Genomic DNA, 17,514 nt, shown 5'->3' on the forward strand with positions numbered 1-17,514 from the left:
ATAAATTTGATAATTCCAAAATAGTAAAAAGTAACACCTTGTACAATGACCAGAAGAAAATATTCATACAGTGTCACAAATAAATCATGTATTATTGCACAAATATGGAAAGTTCACTTTCAATTTAAATATATGAATCACATAACATTTTTACTCACAAATTTAACTGCATAAAAGCTACAGCATATTGCACAGTTGAACAATAAAAAGTTTCTTAAAAAAATCACAAAAACAACAAAATACAAACATGTTTACAGACATACGAGGAAGCAATGTTGATTTAAAGTTGTCACAATAAATTTATAGTTCATTATTTCTGATAAATCTGTTTCCTTCAGAATTCCTGCCAACGTAGGCATAGCGGAGTCGGCCCATCAATACTTTCCTGTTGTTGTCATTATCTTCCGCAGTTTCTTGCGATGTTGGTGGCTCCATCGGTGAAGACCCAACCAGATTTTCATCGGCGTAGCTCAACAAATTCCTCTCCAAGTTTGTAACGGGTTTAAAATCCAGGAATTTTAGGTTAGGAAGGGAGTTTGCCACTTGGCAACGATAGCGCTTGTATTGCTCCAGTGTACACGAGGTTTCTAACAGATTGCTGGGACAAGCTTTGTTTCCAAGAAGGCTGAGGTACGAAAGCAAGGGGAAACTAGCGGAAATCTTCTCCAAAAGCAGCGATAAATCTTCCAGCTGATTATTATTTAAAGTTAAAGTTTGAAGGGAGGTCAGCTTTGGGAATATTGACGTGTCGCATATAGCGTTGTTGTCTGCATTGAGCTCCTTTAAATTCTTGAAAACCTTCAACTCCGCCAAGCAGGAAAGGTTGTTATGGCTGATGTTGAGTCGCACAATTTCTTCAGGGTGTTTTTTCAAGAAACCTGGAATAGATTCTGCGTCGTTTCCTGAATATGAACAATCGGCAAAGTTCCACGAAAATTCTTCCATCTCGGAATTGGAATTGCTCATTTCGTTTGCGTTGTATTCTGTGCGATCAAATATGAACGGTTTTGGTCGCAGCATTAAAGAGATATAAGAAAAATATTCGCAACTATTTTATCCCGCTACATTACTCCAATGTAAGAGAGTCAGTAGCAACCCAAGAAAAGATTTTCGTGTAGCAGTTTATAAGTTTTATGCCGATGCAAAATAGTCACGTGAAAAACAAAAACTATTTACATAAACTTTACAAAATAAATCCACATTCGAAAACAATAAATGAAACATTTTTGTGGCAATAATAGAAAATGTTATTCGTCCAAAGCAGATTTATGCAAATACGAACAAATAAATTTGCCTATTTTACGTCACGCTTCAAAAGTTACGTCACAGGAGACACACAAGACGCGAAATGCGTAAAACCTTGGTTCGGTATCATGTTCAAGTGTTGTTAATTTATGTTTTAGTGAATGATAGAATATTATTCCTATTAATGTTTTGTTAAATAAACTTATTTTTAAAAGCTTCAAGTTAATTTTTTAAAGATTTTTTAGCATCGTAAGTGCATACCGTAATTATTTGGGAAGAGGCTCTTAACTCGAAAAAAGAAGATGTTTAATTTGAAATATATTTACTAATGCTTGTTTTACCACCAAGAAGAGCGGGGTAAATAGCCAACAGGCACTTAACTAAGGCTATTTATCCGGGGCCGAAAAATTAATCAATGAATTTTATTTAATTATTAATTGAAAAATAAATCACAAAAATATACCAAAGCTTGGAAATTTCACTTAATAGCTCACAACCCAAACCAAATCTATGTATAATTCAAATTCGAAACTGAAAGCCATGGCAGACTCACTGAATCTGACATTGAATGATGCAAGCAGGGCAGGCTAGAAAAACAAGCTTGCAGAGGGGTTCGGACTCACGACCTTCTGTCATACCAAGACTGTCGCTCTACCAACTGGGCTACACGGGCTCAGAGAGGTTTAGAAAACTCAAATTAGAATCTTTGGATTTTGCGCAGGGTAATGCTATGCAGCTTAAAATTGCGCTGCTGTAATAAGATTACTGCAAACATAAAAAATTCACAACTCTAGTTGAAAATTTTCGCAGGTGTAATAAAGTTATTTCTAAATTTGCATGGCAGTAAAGAAGTACTATATCGAAAGATGTTAGCCATCTATGTAAATTACCACTTTCTTATCAATTTTCTTGCTCAGCAACGTTTCCTTTTTTGTTGCAGTTTAAAGTGACATTTTTGCTGCTTTACATTAGAAGATGATGGAGACTTTACACACATACACTATTTCATCTTCATTAGCAATACTAATCCTGTCAACAATGCTAAAACTTCTGTTGATGCCGTCGTACACTTCAACTGATTTTGAGGTTCATCGCAACTGGCTGGCAATAACACACAGCTTACCTCATCATTTGTGGTACTTTGAAGACACCTCTGAATGGACTTTGGACTACCCTCCCCTATTTGCGTGGTTTGAATGGCTCCTTTCACAAATTGCAGTTTATTGTGACAAGGATATTGTGAACATTTCAAATCTAAACTACAAAAGTGTGGCTACTGTATATTTCCAAAGGGGCTCTGTAATAATATGCGACTTTGTGTTGTTTTATGCTACTTACAAATGTGCAAAATTTCTTCACCCAACGGTAAAGTCCAAAGTAAAAAGAAATGCAGGCAACGAATATGACGTCCAGGTTATATTTTTTTCTCTTATTTCATTTAGCTGTGGACTTCTCATAGTGGACCACATTCATTTTCAATATAATGGGTTTTTGTTTGGAATTCTTTTTTTGTCATTTGCTAATATGATGAAAGGCAATTTTGTGTGGGCTTCGCTATGGTTTGCCATCCTCATCAATTTTAAGCACATATTCTTCTATATCGCCCCAGTTTATGGAATCTATTTGCTGCGATGTTACTGCATGGACAAGTGCAAGACTGGATTAGATGCATTAAAATCTTTTAGTTTCAGCCGTTTATTTGTTCTAGGAACTGTTGTCTTGAGCATTTTTGCGATTACATACGGCCCATTCATCGAACATATTGCTCAAGTTGTCAGCAGATTATTTCCCTTTAAACGTGGCCTCACTCACGCTTACTGGGCTCCAAACTTCTGGGCTCTTTATAATTTTGCCGACAAACTTTTGCACCAAGTAAACCTAAAGTATGGCTTTCAAAACATCACCAAAGCAGGTTCGAGCACGAGTGGCCTTGTGCAGAATATAGAGCATAGTGTGCTGCCATCCGTTCCACCGGTGGCCACCTTTGTTCTAACGTTAATTTCTATTGTCCCATGTCTCGTTAAGATGTGGGTTAGTCCGTGCAAAACGGATGGAAATAGCTTTAATCAGTTTTTACGGTCGCTTGTCTTGTGTTCGTTGAGCTCGTTCATGTTTGGTTGGCACGTTCATGAAAAAGCAATTTTAATGGCACTTCTGCCACTAACACTTCTGGCCGTTAACGGGTCAAAAGGTGATGCTGCTGTATTCCTAATATTGCAAGCTTGTGGTCATTATTCTTTGTTTCCACTTCTTTTTACTTATTTTGAAACCGTAACAAAAATTTGTTTGTTTTCTGTTTACATCATATTTTCTTTTTTATCAGTCGGTTATATTCACAACCATCAATTTGGATTGAAATCTAATCTTCCTCTTTTAAATTATGTTGAATCTGTTTATGTGTATGGCCTTATTTTTGTGGAATTGTTTTGTGCGTTAGCTGCAACTATCCCGCAGCTTAAGCGTTTTGTCTACTTGCCACTAATGGTAACATCTGTGTATTGTGCTGTTGGCGTAACATATTCTTATGTGCTTTTGTACAAGCAGTTTTTGTTTGATAATGTCACAGAAGTACAAACAAAAACGTATGCAAAAAAGATGAAATAGTAAAAATGCTGTAATTCCATGTTTCTTTATTACTATGCATACCTTTCATGTTCAAAGTTTGCATTATATTATCTTGGTGCTAAGTAGGGATGTCCATATCCGGTACACAATGCCAAATGTTAATATCAGTATTCATCTGATACCACTGTGGTACCAGTGCTAATCCGATTCCAAACTTATAAAGGGTTTAAGCCATGGTTTACGATCCAACTAGTGTCTTTTATCTTTTACTACAAAAAATAAAAATCAATAATTTAATAACAATCAAAGAGAACTGAGTTCCTAATGCAAAAACAAATTTGGCTTAACACTAGAAAACATTAAATTTTATATTTTACCTAAAAATATATATAAATATTGTGGACAATAGTAATGCTGTCATTTGGTATCGGATCAGGTATTAATACTTTCTCCAAAATAATCGAACAATCAGAAAAAACCTAGAATATTGGACATCCTTGGTGTTCAGCGCTAAAAACGTTTTTTTACCTAAAAAAATTCTCACACGATTTTCCTTCATTACAGGTTTAAGTTTTGTAACTTGTTCAAAGTAGAATGAAAGATGAACCCAAGCAAGGACAAATTAAGACTGAAGTTAAATGAAATAAACAAAGCGCTCCTGAAGGACCCGGCGGACATAGTTACGCTTCGACGCCTTGCTATTGCTCCCGGTGGGCTTGTGTGCAGTGAGGCGCGAAGAAGGGTATGGCCCCACCTATTGGATGTTTCTAAAAATACCGTGGCGCATCCCAAAGATGTGAGAAGCCACAAAGAGTACCGGCAAGTGGTTTTGGACGTTGAACGCTCAGGCAAAAGAATGCCAGAAAATTGTTCGAAAGACGAGAAAGTGGCTCTGGAAGAACGTTTGACTGACCTCATCCTCTCTGTGTTAACGCTGCACCCCCAGCTTTGTTATTACCAAGGTTATCATGACATTTGCATCACGTTTATGCTTGTATGTGAAGAGGAATCATCACTTGCAATGCTGGAGAGGTTGTCCACCCACCACCTTCGCGACTTCATGGACCCCACAATGGACAGTACCACCCACATTTTAAACTACCTTATTCCCATTTTAAAACGCGCCAATCCAAAACTGGTTGATTACCTCGAAAAAGCCGAAGTTGGCACCGTGTTTGCGCTAAGCTGGTTGATAACCTGGTACAGCTACGTTGTACCTGAGCAAAAGGACATTGAACGCTTGTATGACTTTTTCCTTTCCTGTCATCCGCTAATGCCGGTGTATTTTGCCGCACAAATTGTCCTCGCCAACTCCGACCAAATTCTTCACGGCGAGTGCGACATGCCACGAGTTTATTCGCTTCTGCTAAAGTTGGCGAGAACTCCTGACCTTCCGTTGGAAATGCTCATTCAAAAAGCGTCAGACTTTTACATTCAATTCCCTCCTTCATCGTTGGCAAATGAGGCCGCCGATTACTACAAGAAGAACCTCGCCATTTCGACATTCTGCGACTTTGCGCTGGTTGCGAAACACGAAGCGCCAGACGTTGTGCTCGAAAGACTGGGCTTGGTTGAGAAAAAAGTAGCTGAAGTCGTTGAGAAGCCATCGGTGGATTCAAGATGGAAGCAGTCGACCAAGACGGTTGCTATCGCACTAGGTGGCGCTGTTGGGGCTGCGCTCATTGCAATCGGGGGAAAAGCGCTAGAATGGGCTCCTGAACTTTTTGGCTTCTAGTTTTGATATCAGCAGCACACCAAATATTTTATATAAACTGTTGCTACCAGGCATGGTAATATAAATCAAAAACAGCTCCTCTGGTAATTTTAATCCTTCGTCAGGTGAATGACACTGAACGCTGTTACTCACAAAATAGTTTGTTTGATTGATTAAATGATAATCTGGTGGCAGTCTTTCAATTAAAAAAATGTCTTTTTGTGACACTACTATATTTGAGCGACATAAAAATATTGACATGCAAAGGTTAGTGCTAAATAAGAATATATATAATATATATCTATCCTAAAAGCTACTCATTTCACTGTTAATTTTCTAACCCTAATAAGGATTATTTCACGAAAGCCATTGCAAACTTATCAAATCTGTCTATTAATTATGCGAGTAAGGCAGGCCAGAAAAACAACTAAGGTTTGAATCTTACCTGGTTGTTGAACATGTGTGTATCTTTTCATACATCCACTAATAACTAATTATATAATTTTTTGGATTTCTTGGTAAAACTGTGGTTGGTTTATTAACCAAGGATAGATAGAAAAGTGGTAATTTCTGCATATTATATTCTGCCATAGTATTTTTTTAGGTGTCATGATTTATTTTGAATGTGCAATGAAGTTGTTATTTTAATTCTAAATATATATACTGCCTGGTTATAGATTGAATTGATTATAAATATAGCTATTTTACTTCTGTCACTGTGATTACCTTGGTTTTCCACTGACTAAATTATTGCGCTGGATTTGTTTAGAAATTTATACCAAATAACATTTTTTGATGATAAATGTTTAAATTCAAAGAAACTAATTTCCTTATAATGGCACGATATTTTTAAGCATTCCAATTTGGAAAAAAAAAGTTGTCTGTTATTTTTTGTGAAATTTGAACATAGCTTGGTAATAAATTTCGAAGCAAAAAGGCCGAGTAGATCGGCAGCATAAATTGATAAAATCACTATCAGCATATTCTCATGTGATGCTGAGTACCACCTACTTTCACATTAATCTTCTCCTTTTTCTATTTCTTCTCGCACCAGCTGCAACAGTTTGGAATTCCCCTTTTTCTGCGCAGTTTAAATGGATCGCCAACCTTTTCCTTCCTCTTGTGTCACTCAAGGCACTAATGCAGCTTGGTTGATCTTTCTTTTTTCGTTCAACGATTTATTCAGTTCTTCTGTGGTTACTTGACTATAATTTTGGTGGCGTCCTTGGATAGCAGATTCATTTTCTTTACTGACTTTTTTTAGATCAAGGTATTTACCAATGAATGTTTTATTATTGCATGTTCTGATTAAGCAAGATGTTATGCTAGGATTTCAAGCCTTTTAACATTCCTTATAGTGCTTATCACTACTAAGTGGAATTTAAATGCAGCCTTTTGTGTTTAGTTAGTTGTCAGTTACTGTAACCAAATTTATTTTTTAACTCTAACATTTTTAACATGTTTTTTTTTAGTCGGTGAGAGATCTACAGACTCTTATTCAGTGAATTTTTTAATTTATTTTAAATCCTTTTAAAAATAAGATAATTTTTTGTTTACCTGTTATGTATCCTACAAATCGTTAAAAAGTAACTTGTTGTGCATTATGCTGTTGTTTAATTTGATGCAATTCGTTTCAGTTTAGACTTTCAAACAAGCAAAAAAACATTTGTTTTATTTTGGCGTACAACCTGTTTAAAAACAACGATGCCTGAACACTCGCTACGGGCAGGAAAAAGAACGACAACTCCTCTAAAAACTGAATCTTCAACCTCGATACTTAACCTGGTTTATCAAGTGGCAATATTACGTTCCATCATCAAGTGGCTTGTTCGTGTTGTGACCGGAACTTGTCAATTGCAAAGAATTATTCAGAAGCACAAAGATGGTGTTTGTACTGTGAAAGTCGGTAAGTTTTAAATTGCATTTAAATTCCTGTGGCATAATTGTGAGCTACAGGTAATAATTTGATGCGCATTTTCAAAAAGAAACAAGCTTTTGTTTTTTTGTGTATATTAAATAATATACATATTTTATAATAGACACACTATAGCTGATTTACAAGTGAGTAATTTTTAAAAAATAGATATATTTTTTAAATTGGTTTGATCTAGTTTTATAAATATTAAAATGCCAGTGCCTTCACTTCACTTCTTGTGTTGCTTGGACTATAAAAAATAATAAATGTATTTTTCAACAATTTGCTTTTTTTGATAATTAGGCATTTCCACCGTCTATAGGCTAGAATGAATATTAAAGCCTAAATAGTAATAAAGTAGAATGTTTTCTTTTTACGTTTTATCGCTTTTATCTTCACTTGATTTGTACACTGATGATCGCATGAGTTATTGCTGAAACGTCTGTAAATTGCGAAATGTCGATTTTATCGAATATTATGGATTTGATATTTTTATTGAAAGTAGAATGAATGTAGCATTTTAAACTTTTTAAATATAGCTTTATTCATTTTCATTATATTTAAGTTGTTGTTTATATGATCACTTTGTGTTTATTAATATTCGAAGCATTTAAAATGTTATCTACTTCTATTATAAGGTTTGTCATTCTTACTATGTCTAACTACAACCTCCAGCCATTATTTTTAGAGTTATTTGAAACGTTAACAAAATGTTACCTACTTCTGTATGGGCTTTGATATTCATTCTCTGCCTAACTACAACCTGCAATCATTGTGCTTTAAAATAAAGTCATCGCTAAATTTACAGAGGAATGTCTGAGGAGATCAAAGCGTGTTGAACTGCGACGAATCATCGAAGAGGAACCAAGTGACATCGAAGCAGCCGTCAAGCAAATAATGCAAATCAAACACATCGTGGAGGAAACAAATCCAAAGTGCGACGTTTTCCCAACTTAGTTAACAAATTTTCAATAGTTTAAAATATTTGCCAAAATAATGCAATTATTTATGTACCAATAATTGTTTTTTAACTGAGTTAGGAAAATTTTGCTAAGTTAGGAACAAAAATCATTTCAAAATCAGTGAAATGTAAATAGTTTTATTTTAGAAAAGTTGGTATGTGCATAAATTTATGTTTGATGAAATTATCAAAATTCTAATGTGTTTTTTTTTTGCCAAATGCATATAAGCCTATAATGTTTGTTTTTTAATTATTTACACCCAAGGTTTTCTCTAACTCTGCGTACTTGCTTGGAGCAAATTTACGGTTATGAGTCGCTCTTTGGAGATGTTGAGGCACTGCGAAGTGAAAAGTACGATTGTAGCAACAAGAATCACGAAAAAATGCTTTTAAAGGTGGGACAATAGCGAGTGCTCTGGTCTGGTTAATATTTTTACATTTTTCAAGAAGTTATTTCACATTCACCTGTATGTTTTGTTGGGATTGGTTACAAATTTATTTATTCCCAATCATTAAATAGTTTGCACCAGTATGGCAGAATGTCGGTTATTTAGCAACTATGTTAGCTGAAGAATCAGTCAAAAAAACACAAAACTTATTGCTAAAAAAGTTGTGAAGCGTGTTGTTTAGTGCAAAAAATGCATTGCTGGTTTATGAAGCGTTTATTTTTTTAAATCCACTCAAAGCCGATGACTGTTTTCTTTATTATTTATTTGCATTCAAAATTATTAAAATATGTTAACTCTCAGATAACTATTTCTTGATTATCGTCTTTGTACATCGTCTAAAGCTGACAAGGTTTATACATTCCTTCGAAAACACAGCGTTTAAATCAAGGAGAGCAGAAAATTATAGGGTGCAAAAAAATGCGGACAATTTTGTCACCAGAAAGCTGGAAAGATTATGCCAGACTGGGTGCACATTGTTTTATAAGTAGGGCGATTATTTTTTGACTTAAAAAAATAAGAAATTTTAACTTGAAAAATTAAAATTTTGACCTGTTAGAAATAAATTGATTTAAACAACATTTTTTTTGTTTGAAGTACTGTATTTGTATCTTGGCGTCGCCAACCACACATTTTTGATGTTTAACCGACTACAAACCGAACGCAATTATCAGTTATTTTTTCGGGTAAATGCTGTTGAAAATACTTGTTGATATTTTTGTTATTTCAAAAAGACAAACAGCTATGAAATTGCTGAATTAGAAAAATGTGGTGTAAACAGTTGAAATACAACAAAAAAATAATTGCATTGTCCAAATCAGAGATGCCTTGGTGGTTCATTCTGCTCGCGTATACTGTATTTTGCTCTCATGAAGATATAATACTGTTAAAATGTCATTGGATATAAATCAAAACTAATTTTTTTTGATAAAATTGAAATAAAAAAAAAACAGAAGATAATTTTAAAAAGCTGACTACAGTTTTTTGTTTAATTTTGTAAACGATTTATGTGCATTTTTATTCCAGTCTGAGTTGAAATAATTTTGACAAATTTTGACTTTCACATATGCTATTTCACGACAAGTCAAAAAATAATCACCCTAGTTATAAGCATAATAACAAACTTGCCCCTCGAACACCACTGTACCCTCTTAATAATGTCACAAGGTTTGACGCATCTTTAATTTTAGCTTCTAATTAATCCCAACAGGCAGGCGCTTCCTGTCTTTATGATGAAGTAAGGTTTTTCCAGGCCACATTAAATGAGTCATATAAGGTCTAAGAATCCTTAAAGTACTTCCTTGCTTTTATTTGCCTGCTAATTTTAACAGGTTTATTTTATTTAACTGATATTTTTAGCTCAAATTGTAAATTAAAATTAAAACTAAATGTTTTAATTTTTTTAATCCCCACAAAGGCTTAATTTCATGAGGTTAATGTGTTTAAATTATCCTTTTTAATAATGAATATCTGATTATTTGCGGCCATCAGTAGTTCAACTTTTTTTATTAAAGCCTTTTATTTTATGCAAACTGTTTGGTAATAATCTTGTACTTTGGAGCCATTAGATCAAAGAGCATTGTTAACATTTTTTGTGCTCCTTGGCCAGGTTTTATTGTTGAAACATCCGTGTTTTTTCCAAAACTAAATTTCATTTGGAGTGATAAAACACTTGATTAAATGGAACGATGTTAGAGAGTTCATTCAATTAATATCGATTTATTTAAAAAAAAATGTGTTTTGGAAAACAGCACAATTTCTAAAGTAAAAAGCGTTTTTTTAGGAAATATAGATAAAAGCCTGTTAAACCACAATATTCAACCCAATTAAAATTTACCTCACACTTTTGTGACATGATTTACATTATTGTTTCTTTTTATGAAATATATATAAATGCCTGTTAAAACCAATTAAAATATATTAAAATTTTACTTGATTCATAATTGATTTATTTGAATCAAGGTAAACTGATGATGCCATTCATTTACTTGGAGAAATATATATTTATTTCTTTCTTTTTGCTTAGCTTTGGCAACTTTTGCGTCCCGATGAACCTCTGGAAAGCAGAGTTTCAAAACAATGGTGTAATATTGGATTCCAGGTAACCAACATGTACAAGTATTTTAATATAAAGTTGGACTGTTAGTGTATGAAAATAAATAAAATTTCGATAATGGCTGGAGGTTGTACAGTAAAAATATCAAATCTTATACAGAAGCAAGCAGCATTTTAAACGTTTTAAATATATATATATATTTTTTTTGACATTGTGAAAAGGTACTTTTTTTCTGTATTATTATCAGATGAAGCATGGATGTGCGAAAGCTCGTCGAGAGCTCAATACAGTTTGTCTTTATAGAGTATAATCTTGTCTTTTTATTGTATATCCTGATAAAAACACAATCGGATCGGATCCAGTAGTTTTTACTAGTTTACCAGAGTTTGTTTTATGTTAGGGTGACGACCCGAAGACCGACTTCCGAGGTATGGGACTCCTCGGGCTCTCTAACCTTGTTTATTTTGCTGAGAATCATCCCCAACTTGCCACACAAACCCTTCAGCACTCCTTCCACCCTAAACACGGGTAAGAACGCATGATTTAAGCCCAGAATTAACGATGTATACCATTCTGTGTCACAATTCTTTTGTTTCAATAGTCTGCGTCTAATAGTGTGGTTGATAATAGCTGGAGGTTGTAGTTAGACGTTGAATGAATATTAAAGCCCATTTAGAAGTAGGATTTTAAACGTTTCAAGTAAATCTTTATTCATTTGTTCACTTTTAGTAGTATGTTGGAAATGAATAAAGAGATATTTGAAAGGTTCAAAATGCACCCAAAAATGTTGTCACGTTGTTTGTCTACACATTTCCACCACACACTTAAGCAGATATTATTTTTCAGTCGCATTTTGCACTAATACTTGGAACTTTGCGCATCACAATTGGCAGGAATTAATTTTGTTGAGTCATTTTGAAAACAGTAACTGAACGGCGAGACGCGATGCTTAATAGGAAAAAAATGAAGTGTGACTCATAACTTTGTAAAACAATTTATATTGAATAGGTTTGGTTTAAAATGCCGTTATTTCGAGCAATTTACGAATCTCTGTTATGTGCCTTTAATTGTAATGAGTTGATAAATGACTTTATAGTTTTTTTTAAAATGCATTATACTGTATAGTCGAGTAGGGTTTCCTATGGAATTTCTCATTAGACGTGATGGTAAATTTTCGAGAATTGAGAAGACCTCTTCTATTAATCAGATCCTTCCCTTTCAGTTCGCCAGAAGGGTTGTTATTATTAATATTATGAATTAATAATGATATCGATTTTTAAATTCACTCAGCGTCCACACACAGCCTGCTGACCAATTATTTTTATGGCTAGCCTAAAGTCAAATTTTGTCTCAATCGTTTGGTAAAATTTGTTAAAATTTGTAAATCACACGTTAGGTAAAATTTGTTATTAAAATAAGTTTGTAGTCTGCTGACTAATACGTCTTTGGTCGTACAACGTATTATTATAAAAAAAATCATTTTATAGTCAAATTAGTTTACACCTGCAATTTAGGTGCATTGTTAAGCCGTTACCGCGTTTGTATTGTCTTCGCTACTAACTTAAGTTTTTAGTTTAGCTCAGGGTCACCTAACTCTTTTCATAAAGGTCTGGATAACTGTAAGGATTGGCGATCGCGTTAGCAAATTTTATGTCGAACTTAAACTTTATGTTTGTTAAATGAAGAATAACATAAAAAAGTATTTACAAAAAACTTTATAAGTTCTTGCGAAATTGTCGGTGGTGATTCGCAATAGCATATTTCCGGTTCCAAATATGCGATCTCTGTTTTGATTTCGTGCCATTCGAATTATCCTGAATGCAACTAGATATGTACGGTAATTGACATTTTACTCCCAAACCCGATTTGTTCTACGAACAGTATCGCTATCTGTTACCAAACGACACCATTACCTTGTTGAAATAGGCATATAGATGGAAATTCAATTTGCTTTGGCATTAGAATGTTTAGATACACCGAGTTGTTGACCTACTATTTAAATATAAACTCACCTTTTAAGGTAGAATCACTTCGTTGAATTGAAGTTTAAGCTGAAATTTTTATTTTTACTTGGTATTGGACCAACCAGGTACCGCACTAATACTGGTGCTACCTCTTCAGAACGGGTATCAGCTCCGAACTGACGTTATCAGTCATTCCTAAATGTAACTATCGGTTTTCAAAGCTAACTAAAACTCGCATAAAACTTGTTGGAGAGCTGTTGGTCAGCCCTAGACTTCAAAGTATAACTAGCAGTTGTAGTTTCTGTTCAGCGTTTTATTTTAACCCTGTATTCGGCCAATGAAACCCTGCTTAAATGTATACAGAAATATTTTACAGCTATAAGCAGCTTGATGATTTGAAAACGTGTTTGGAAATGTGATTTGGCTTCACGTATTTAAAAGTTACACATACCAGTCGTACACATGCGTATAATGTGCTTGGTACAGTGATTCTCATAGTGGGATCCATTAGGCAATTTTTTTGGTTGTGCGATTAAAAAGCTTTTCAGTCGTACAACCAACCAAAAGTAGATAAATTGAAATAGGCGAAGGAAATGAACCCGACTAGTCATTTCTTTTATCACGTGTTTTACTCAAGCGAATATGTTGTGATGTTTTCCCCTTCCAAGTTATTTTAAATACCAGGAACGCGAAACAAGTTAAAGCTGAAAGTTACTTTATTACTTCGGTACCTGATCGTCACCGATACCAACCAAGTATCGGACTAGTATCGATACTGTCACACTTGGCATCAAGTATCGGCTCCGATCCTATTATCGGACATTCCTAAATGTAACTATCGGCTTTCAAGGCCGACTAATAAGTCGTATACAACATTAACGTGTCGCATAAAATTTGTTGGAGAGCTGTTGGTCATCCCTAGACTGCTAAGACTTTAAATCCGTAAAAACCGAAGTTCCATATACTCTAGCAAATCATTCACTTGCTTATAGCTGTAAACGTATTTAAAAGTTCCACATAACAGTCGTACACATGTGTGTAATGTGTCAGCTACCATCTGCTGGTGATTCTCACACTGGGGACCATTAAGTAATTTTGTGCGTTTCGCAAAAGAAAAGTTTTTTTTTTGTCTTAAACCAACCAAAAATAGGTAAATGGAATTAGGCGAAGCAATTGAACCCTACTACAAAGTTTATCACGTATTTTGATAGGAAATTGTAACACTATATATATATATATATATAATATATATATATGGATTTTATTATGTTTTTTGTTCGTTTAACATCGATATTTATGTCTTGCAAGTGACGGTGAATCATGAAAAAGTGAGTTGTGAACACGACTGGTCTGATTAACCTCGTGAGTGAGTGTAAATCTTTCGTGATGCAGGTATTCATATGCGATCGCCGGCATCAACATCACGAGCATGACTCACGAGCTCATGAGTGACGGAAGACTGAGATCTCACTTCTTCAACACAGTCATGGGGAGGCCTGACATGAAGCACTTCCACCAAGTATATTGTGAGTATCCTGCTACAAATACTAGCATTTGTGTGAGGTATTGCCTCGAAGTTGAAATTATCAGAGAACCTTATTTCAAACAAACATTTATTTCTTCGTTTTAAATAGGGATGTCCGATAATATCGGATCGGAGCCGATAATACACAAGTGGCAGTATCGGTACTCGTCCGATATTGGGGTATCGCTGCCAATAACTAATTAATATATAAATTTCGCAATTTCATCTACTTAGCTTTTTAGCGTCGCAATTTCATCTATTTAGCTCGTTTCGTCATACTAATGACGTCATTTAGCTCGTTTCATCATACTAATGACGTAGTATGCATATTGCAAGAAACCTATTTTTAAAAGCTTTTCCCACTTTTTAAAATTACAAAACTAAATTGATTAGCTATTGAATCTGTGAGTTCTAAATTTTTGTCTTGATAAATATTCTTTTTCAAGCTAAATTAGCACCTTTAGTGTTTGTCTAGGTTACCTTTTCTACGAGTTCGACAAGTTTTGGGTGAAATCGGAACCTGAAAACGTGATGGCCTTCAGCAAAGTAAGGTCCCAGTTCCTCAAAACGGTTCAAGATATTCTTACTTTTGTGCCGTCTGCCAGGCTGGTGATCGAACATTGAACCCTCGGAACATGTCGACACAGCTAGTTTTTGTATTAGTGAATTGAATTGAACTTTTTCCTTGACATGTTTGAGCTATTGCTTCCTTGTGAACTTATGAGTTACGGTTGCAGAGCGCAGCAACACTTGAGACATCTGTGGTGTTCCATAATCGCGTGGATAACTGTGATCTGGCCGGACCCTTTTGTTGTCGTCTCCTGAATAACTAAAATAGCTGAAATACTTTCGGAAAATACAAGTCTGGATATCTTTTTGCTTACAATTTTTTTTATTTTTGTACATCTCTAACAAAACTCCTGGTCTTACAAGACAAACCATTTGTTTTAACCTTATAGCTACCAATTGCTTATTTGGCAAAGTTTGCCCGCCGCCACATGTCCGGTCGGTCGCTGGCGTGTAATCTTAAAGAGACAGACAGAGCAACGTCACTTATACTGCTCCATCTTAGTCGAGAAGCCCGGCGATATGGTAAAATAAAAAGAACCTAATGAGCTCCCAGAAAAAACTAGTCTCTTTCTAGGATAGAAAGTCGCGCATCTCAAGCGAGCGCCGTCGCAAACCGGTCATGGGTAAGGTATTTTTGTTTCCAAAGGGTTTTTTACGTATGACGCAATTTGGTGCCGAGATTATTTGCTTGAATATTACGCAAAAAACAAAAAAATGTGTGCCATAGTCGGGTGTTTTGGCGTACCATTTAAGAAATAACACGCAACGCTGCACATTGGTTGCATGTCAAATTGTCACAATCGTTTTTAAACCATCGGCTGTAACATGCGGCTTCAGAAAACTTTTATACCACACCAGTCGAGAAAGCATTTAGTTAAACCATTTCACTCACAATCAGTGGTCAATAGTCAAGGGAAAATGATCTTAAAGAGACAGACAGAACCACGTGGCTCATATTGCTCCCTCTTAAGCGAGAAGCCGGTATATGAGAAGGAGAGGCGACGTCACACTGTGCGGGTTAGGGAGTGAATCGTCTGCTACTAAAGGAACAGCGACGCCTCACTTCTCCACGACATTTCGTAAAACTCAACTTAACGTAACCGCGCAAAACTTTTTTCAAGCGCAATTAACTGCGTGAAATTTGAATTTGGTATATTGTCTTAATACAGATTAATTTCGATGTTCCCAATTTAAGATATATATGTTTAAGAACTTTTTAAAGTATGTTACCCAGCAAAATTGAGGTAGAGTTCGCTTACGTCGGACGCAGTATATTTCGTTACGTTGGAGCCGGTTGGGTTAGCGCCTATTTACTAAACCATCCCGAGAATGATGTAGTGCCGGAAATACGTATTTGTTAGGGCCGACCATCGTCTTCGCTAAATATTAATAGTGTTGCCACTACAACACTGACTGTACCCTTAAAAGATTTTATTTTAAATATTGATTTCGACGACCTATTTTAGACACAAAATACGGAACATTAACTTTCGGTTACATGCTAAATTACCATAACTAAGTTTTAAATCATCGGTTATAAAGAGAGATATAAGCACATTGACACGTTATATGGGTGCAGCTTGGTAGCACAGAAAGTAGCATACAATTCAAGTATATTGCCTTAATGTGCACTTTCGTTGCATGTTAAATTGGCACAATGTTTGTTAAACCATCGTCTTAAACATGCGACTTCAGCAAACATTTATACCACACCAGATTAGAAGCCGCTTCCTCACATGCCGTATCCTTATAAAGTCTTATTGTGGAAAAGCATTGTTTAAACCAGGGATGTCCAACCTGTGGCCTACCACTAATTCTCACTTTCAGTAGCCTTTGTTAAAAACAATTGTTTCTACTATCATCGAAACGTGTAAAACTCGCAGTATTTGATGTAGACCTAATCTTATGTTTTATCTGAGACTATAATCAAGTCTAATGACGCATTTAACATTTATCGAACACGAGGTGTACACACCATTGCTAAGCAAGATGTGTGTTTTTCTAAATGTGTATTTTTCCGGACCGTTTTAAGGAAATTTATCAGCTCAAACATGTAAAAACAAAATTTACGTGCTTCGCCATAATAAAAATAATAAATAAGGTTGAGAATATTTGCGCATGGGTTCACTCTTGAAGAGCGGGTGTTTATAAGTTAGGTTATTTGATAACGTCACGATATGACGTAACTTATGACGTCACCCCTTTAATTTGAGAGGTTTTGCGGCCCACCGAAATTTTTTAAGTGGCAATGCGGCTCATTCTGCTAAAAGGTTGGACATCCCTGGTGTAAACCCTTTCAAACACAATCAGCGGTCAACAGTCAAAGGACGATCATCGCCTTTTCTGTTTTGCATTGAAAAACGTTTCTCCTATCACAGCGAAATGAAAAAAAAACAGATCAAATATGTTACGAAGTTTGTATTTACCGAACGTGAAGCGCCAATTAGGTTATTGTTTAGGCGTAAGAAAAAATATATATTTATATTTTCATATTTATTTATCCCTCTGACGAATTCTTAACATCCCGTTTTGGTTACATGTTAATTCCCACAT

General features: G+C 35.0%; 4 protein-coding genes across 4 annotated transcripts; 3 read left to right on the plus strand and 1 right to left on the minus strand.

The window, feature by feature from the left end:
* Positions 1–247: 247 nt before the first annotated feature.
* On the minus strand, positions 248–1,240 carry LOC146137100 (leucine-rich melanocyte differentiation-associated protein-like). Its single transcript, XM_083394952.1, has one exon. The coding sequence runs from the start codon at positions 1,018–1,020 to the stop codon at positions 301–303; it is 720 nt and encodes a 239-aa protein (XP_083251078.1). The 5' UTR covers positions 1,021–1,240; the 3' UTR covers positions 248–300.
* A 950-nt stretch (positions 1,241–2,190) lies between these two features.
* Positions 2,191–3,872, plus strand: LOC146137101 (dolichyl pyrophosphate Glc1Man9GlcNAc2 alpha-1,3-glucosyltransferase-like). Its single transcript, XM_083396336.1, has 2 exons — positions 2,191–3,404; positions 3,597–3,872. Exons 1-2 carry the CDS (start codon positions 2,221–2,223, stop codon positions 3,847–3,849), a joined length of 1,437 nt encoding a protein of 478 aa, XP_083252462.1. The 5' UTR covers positions 2,191–2,220; the 3' UTR covers positions 3,850–3,872.
* A 501-nt stretch (positions 3,873–4,373) lies between these two features.
* Positions 4,374–5,561, plus strand: LOC146137102 (TBC1 domain family member 20-like). The gene has a single exon (XM_083396337.1). It carries the CDS (start codon positions 4,412–4,414, stop codon positions 5,543–5,545), a length of 1,134 nt encoding a protein of 377 aa, XP_083252463.1. The 5' UTR covers positions 4,374–4,411; the 3' UTR covers positions 5,546–5,561.
* Positions 5,562–6,656: 1,095 nt separating this feature from the next.
* On the plus strand, positions 6,657–15,544 carry LOC146137103 (ELMO domain-containing protein 2-like). Its single transcript, XM_083396338.1, has 8 exons — positions 6,657–6,794; positions 7,162–7,430; positions 8,248–8,374; positions 8,666–8,795; positions 10,873–10,947; positions 11,303–11,430; positions 14,259–14,392; positions 14,867–15,544. Exons 2-8 carry the CDS (start codon positions 7,229–7,231, stop codon positions 15,013–15,015), a joined length of 945 nt encoding a protein of 314 aa, XP_083252464.1. The 5' UTR covers positions 6,657–6,794; positions 7,162–7,228; the 3' UTR covers positions 15,016–15,544.
* Positions 15,545–17,514: the final 1,970 nt, after the last annotated feature.

This window comes from Ascidiella aspersa, chromosome 8 (assembly GCF_963924565.1).
Source record: "Ascidiella aspersa chromosome 8, kaAscAspe10.2, whole genome shotgun sequence".
Taxonomy (NCBI): domain Eukaryota; kingdom Metazoa; phylum Chordata; class Ascidiacea; order Phlebobranchia; family Ascidiidae; genus Ascidiella; species Ascidiella aspersa.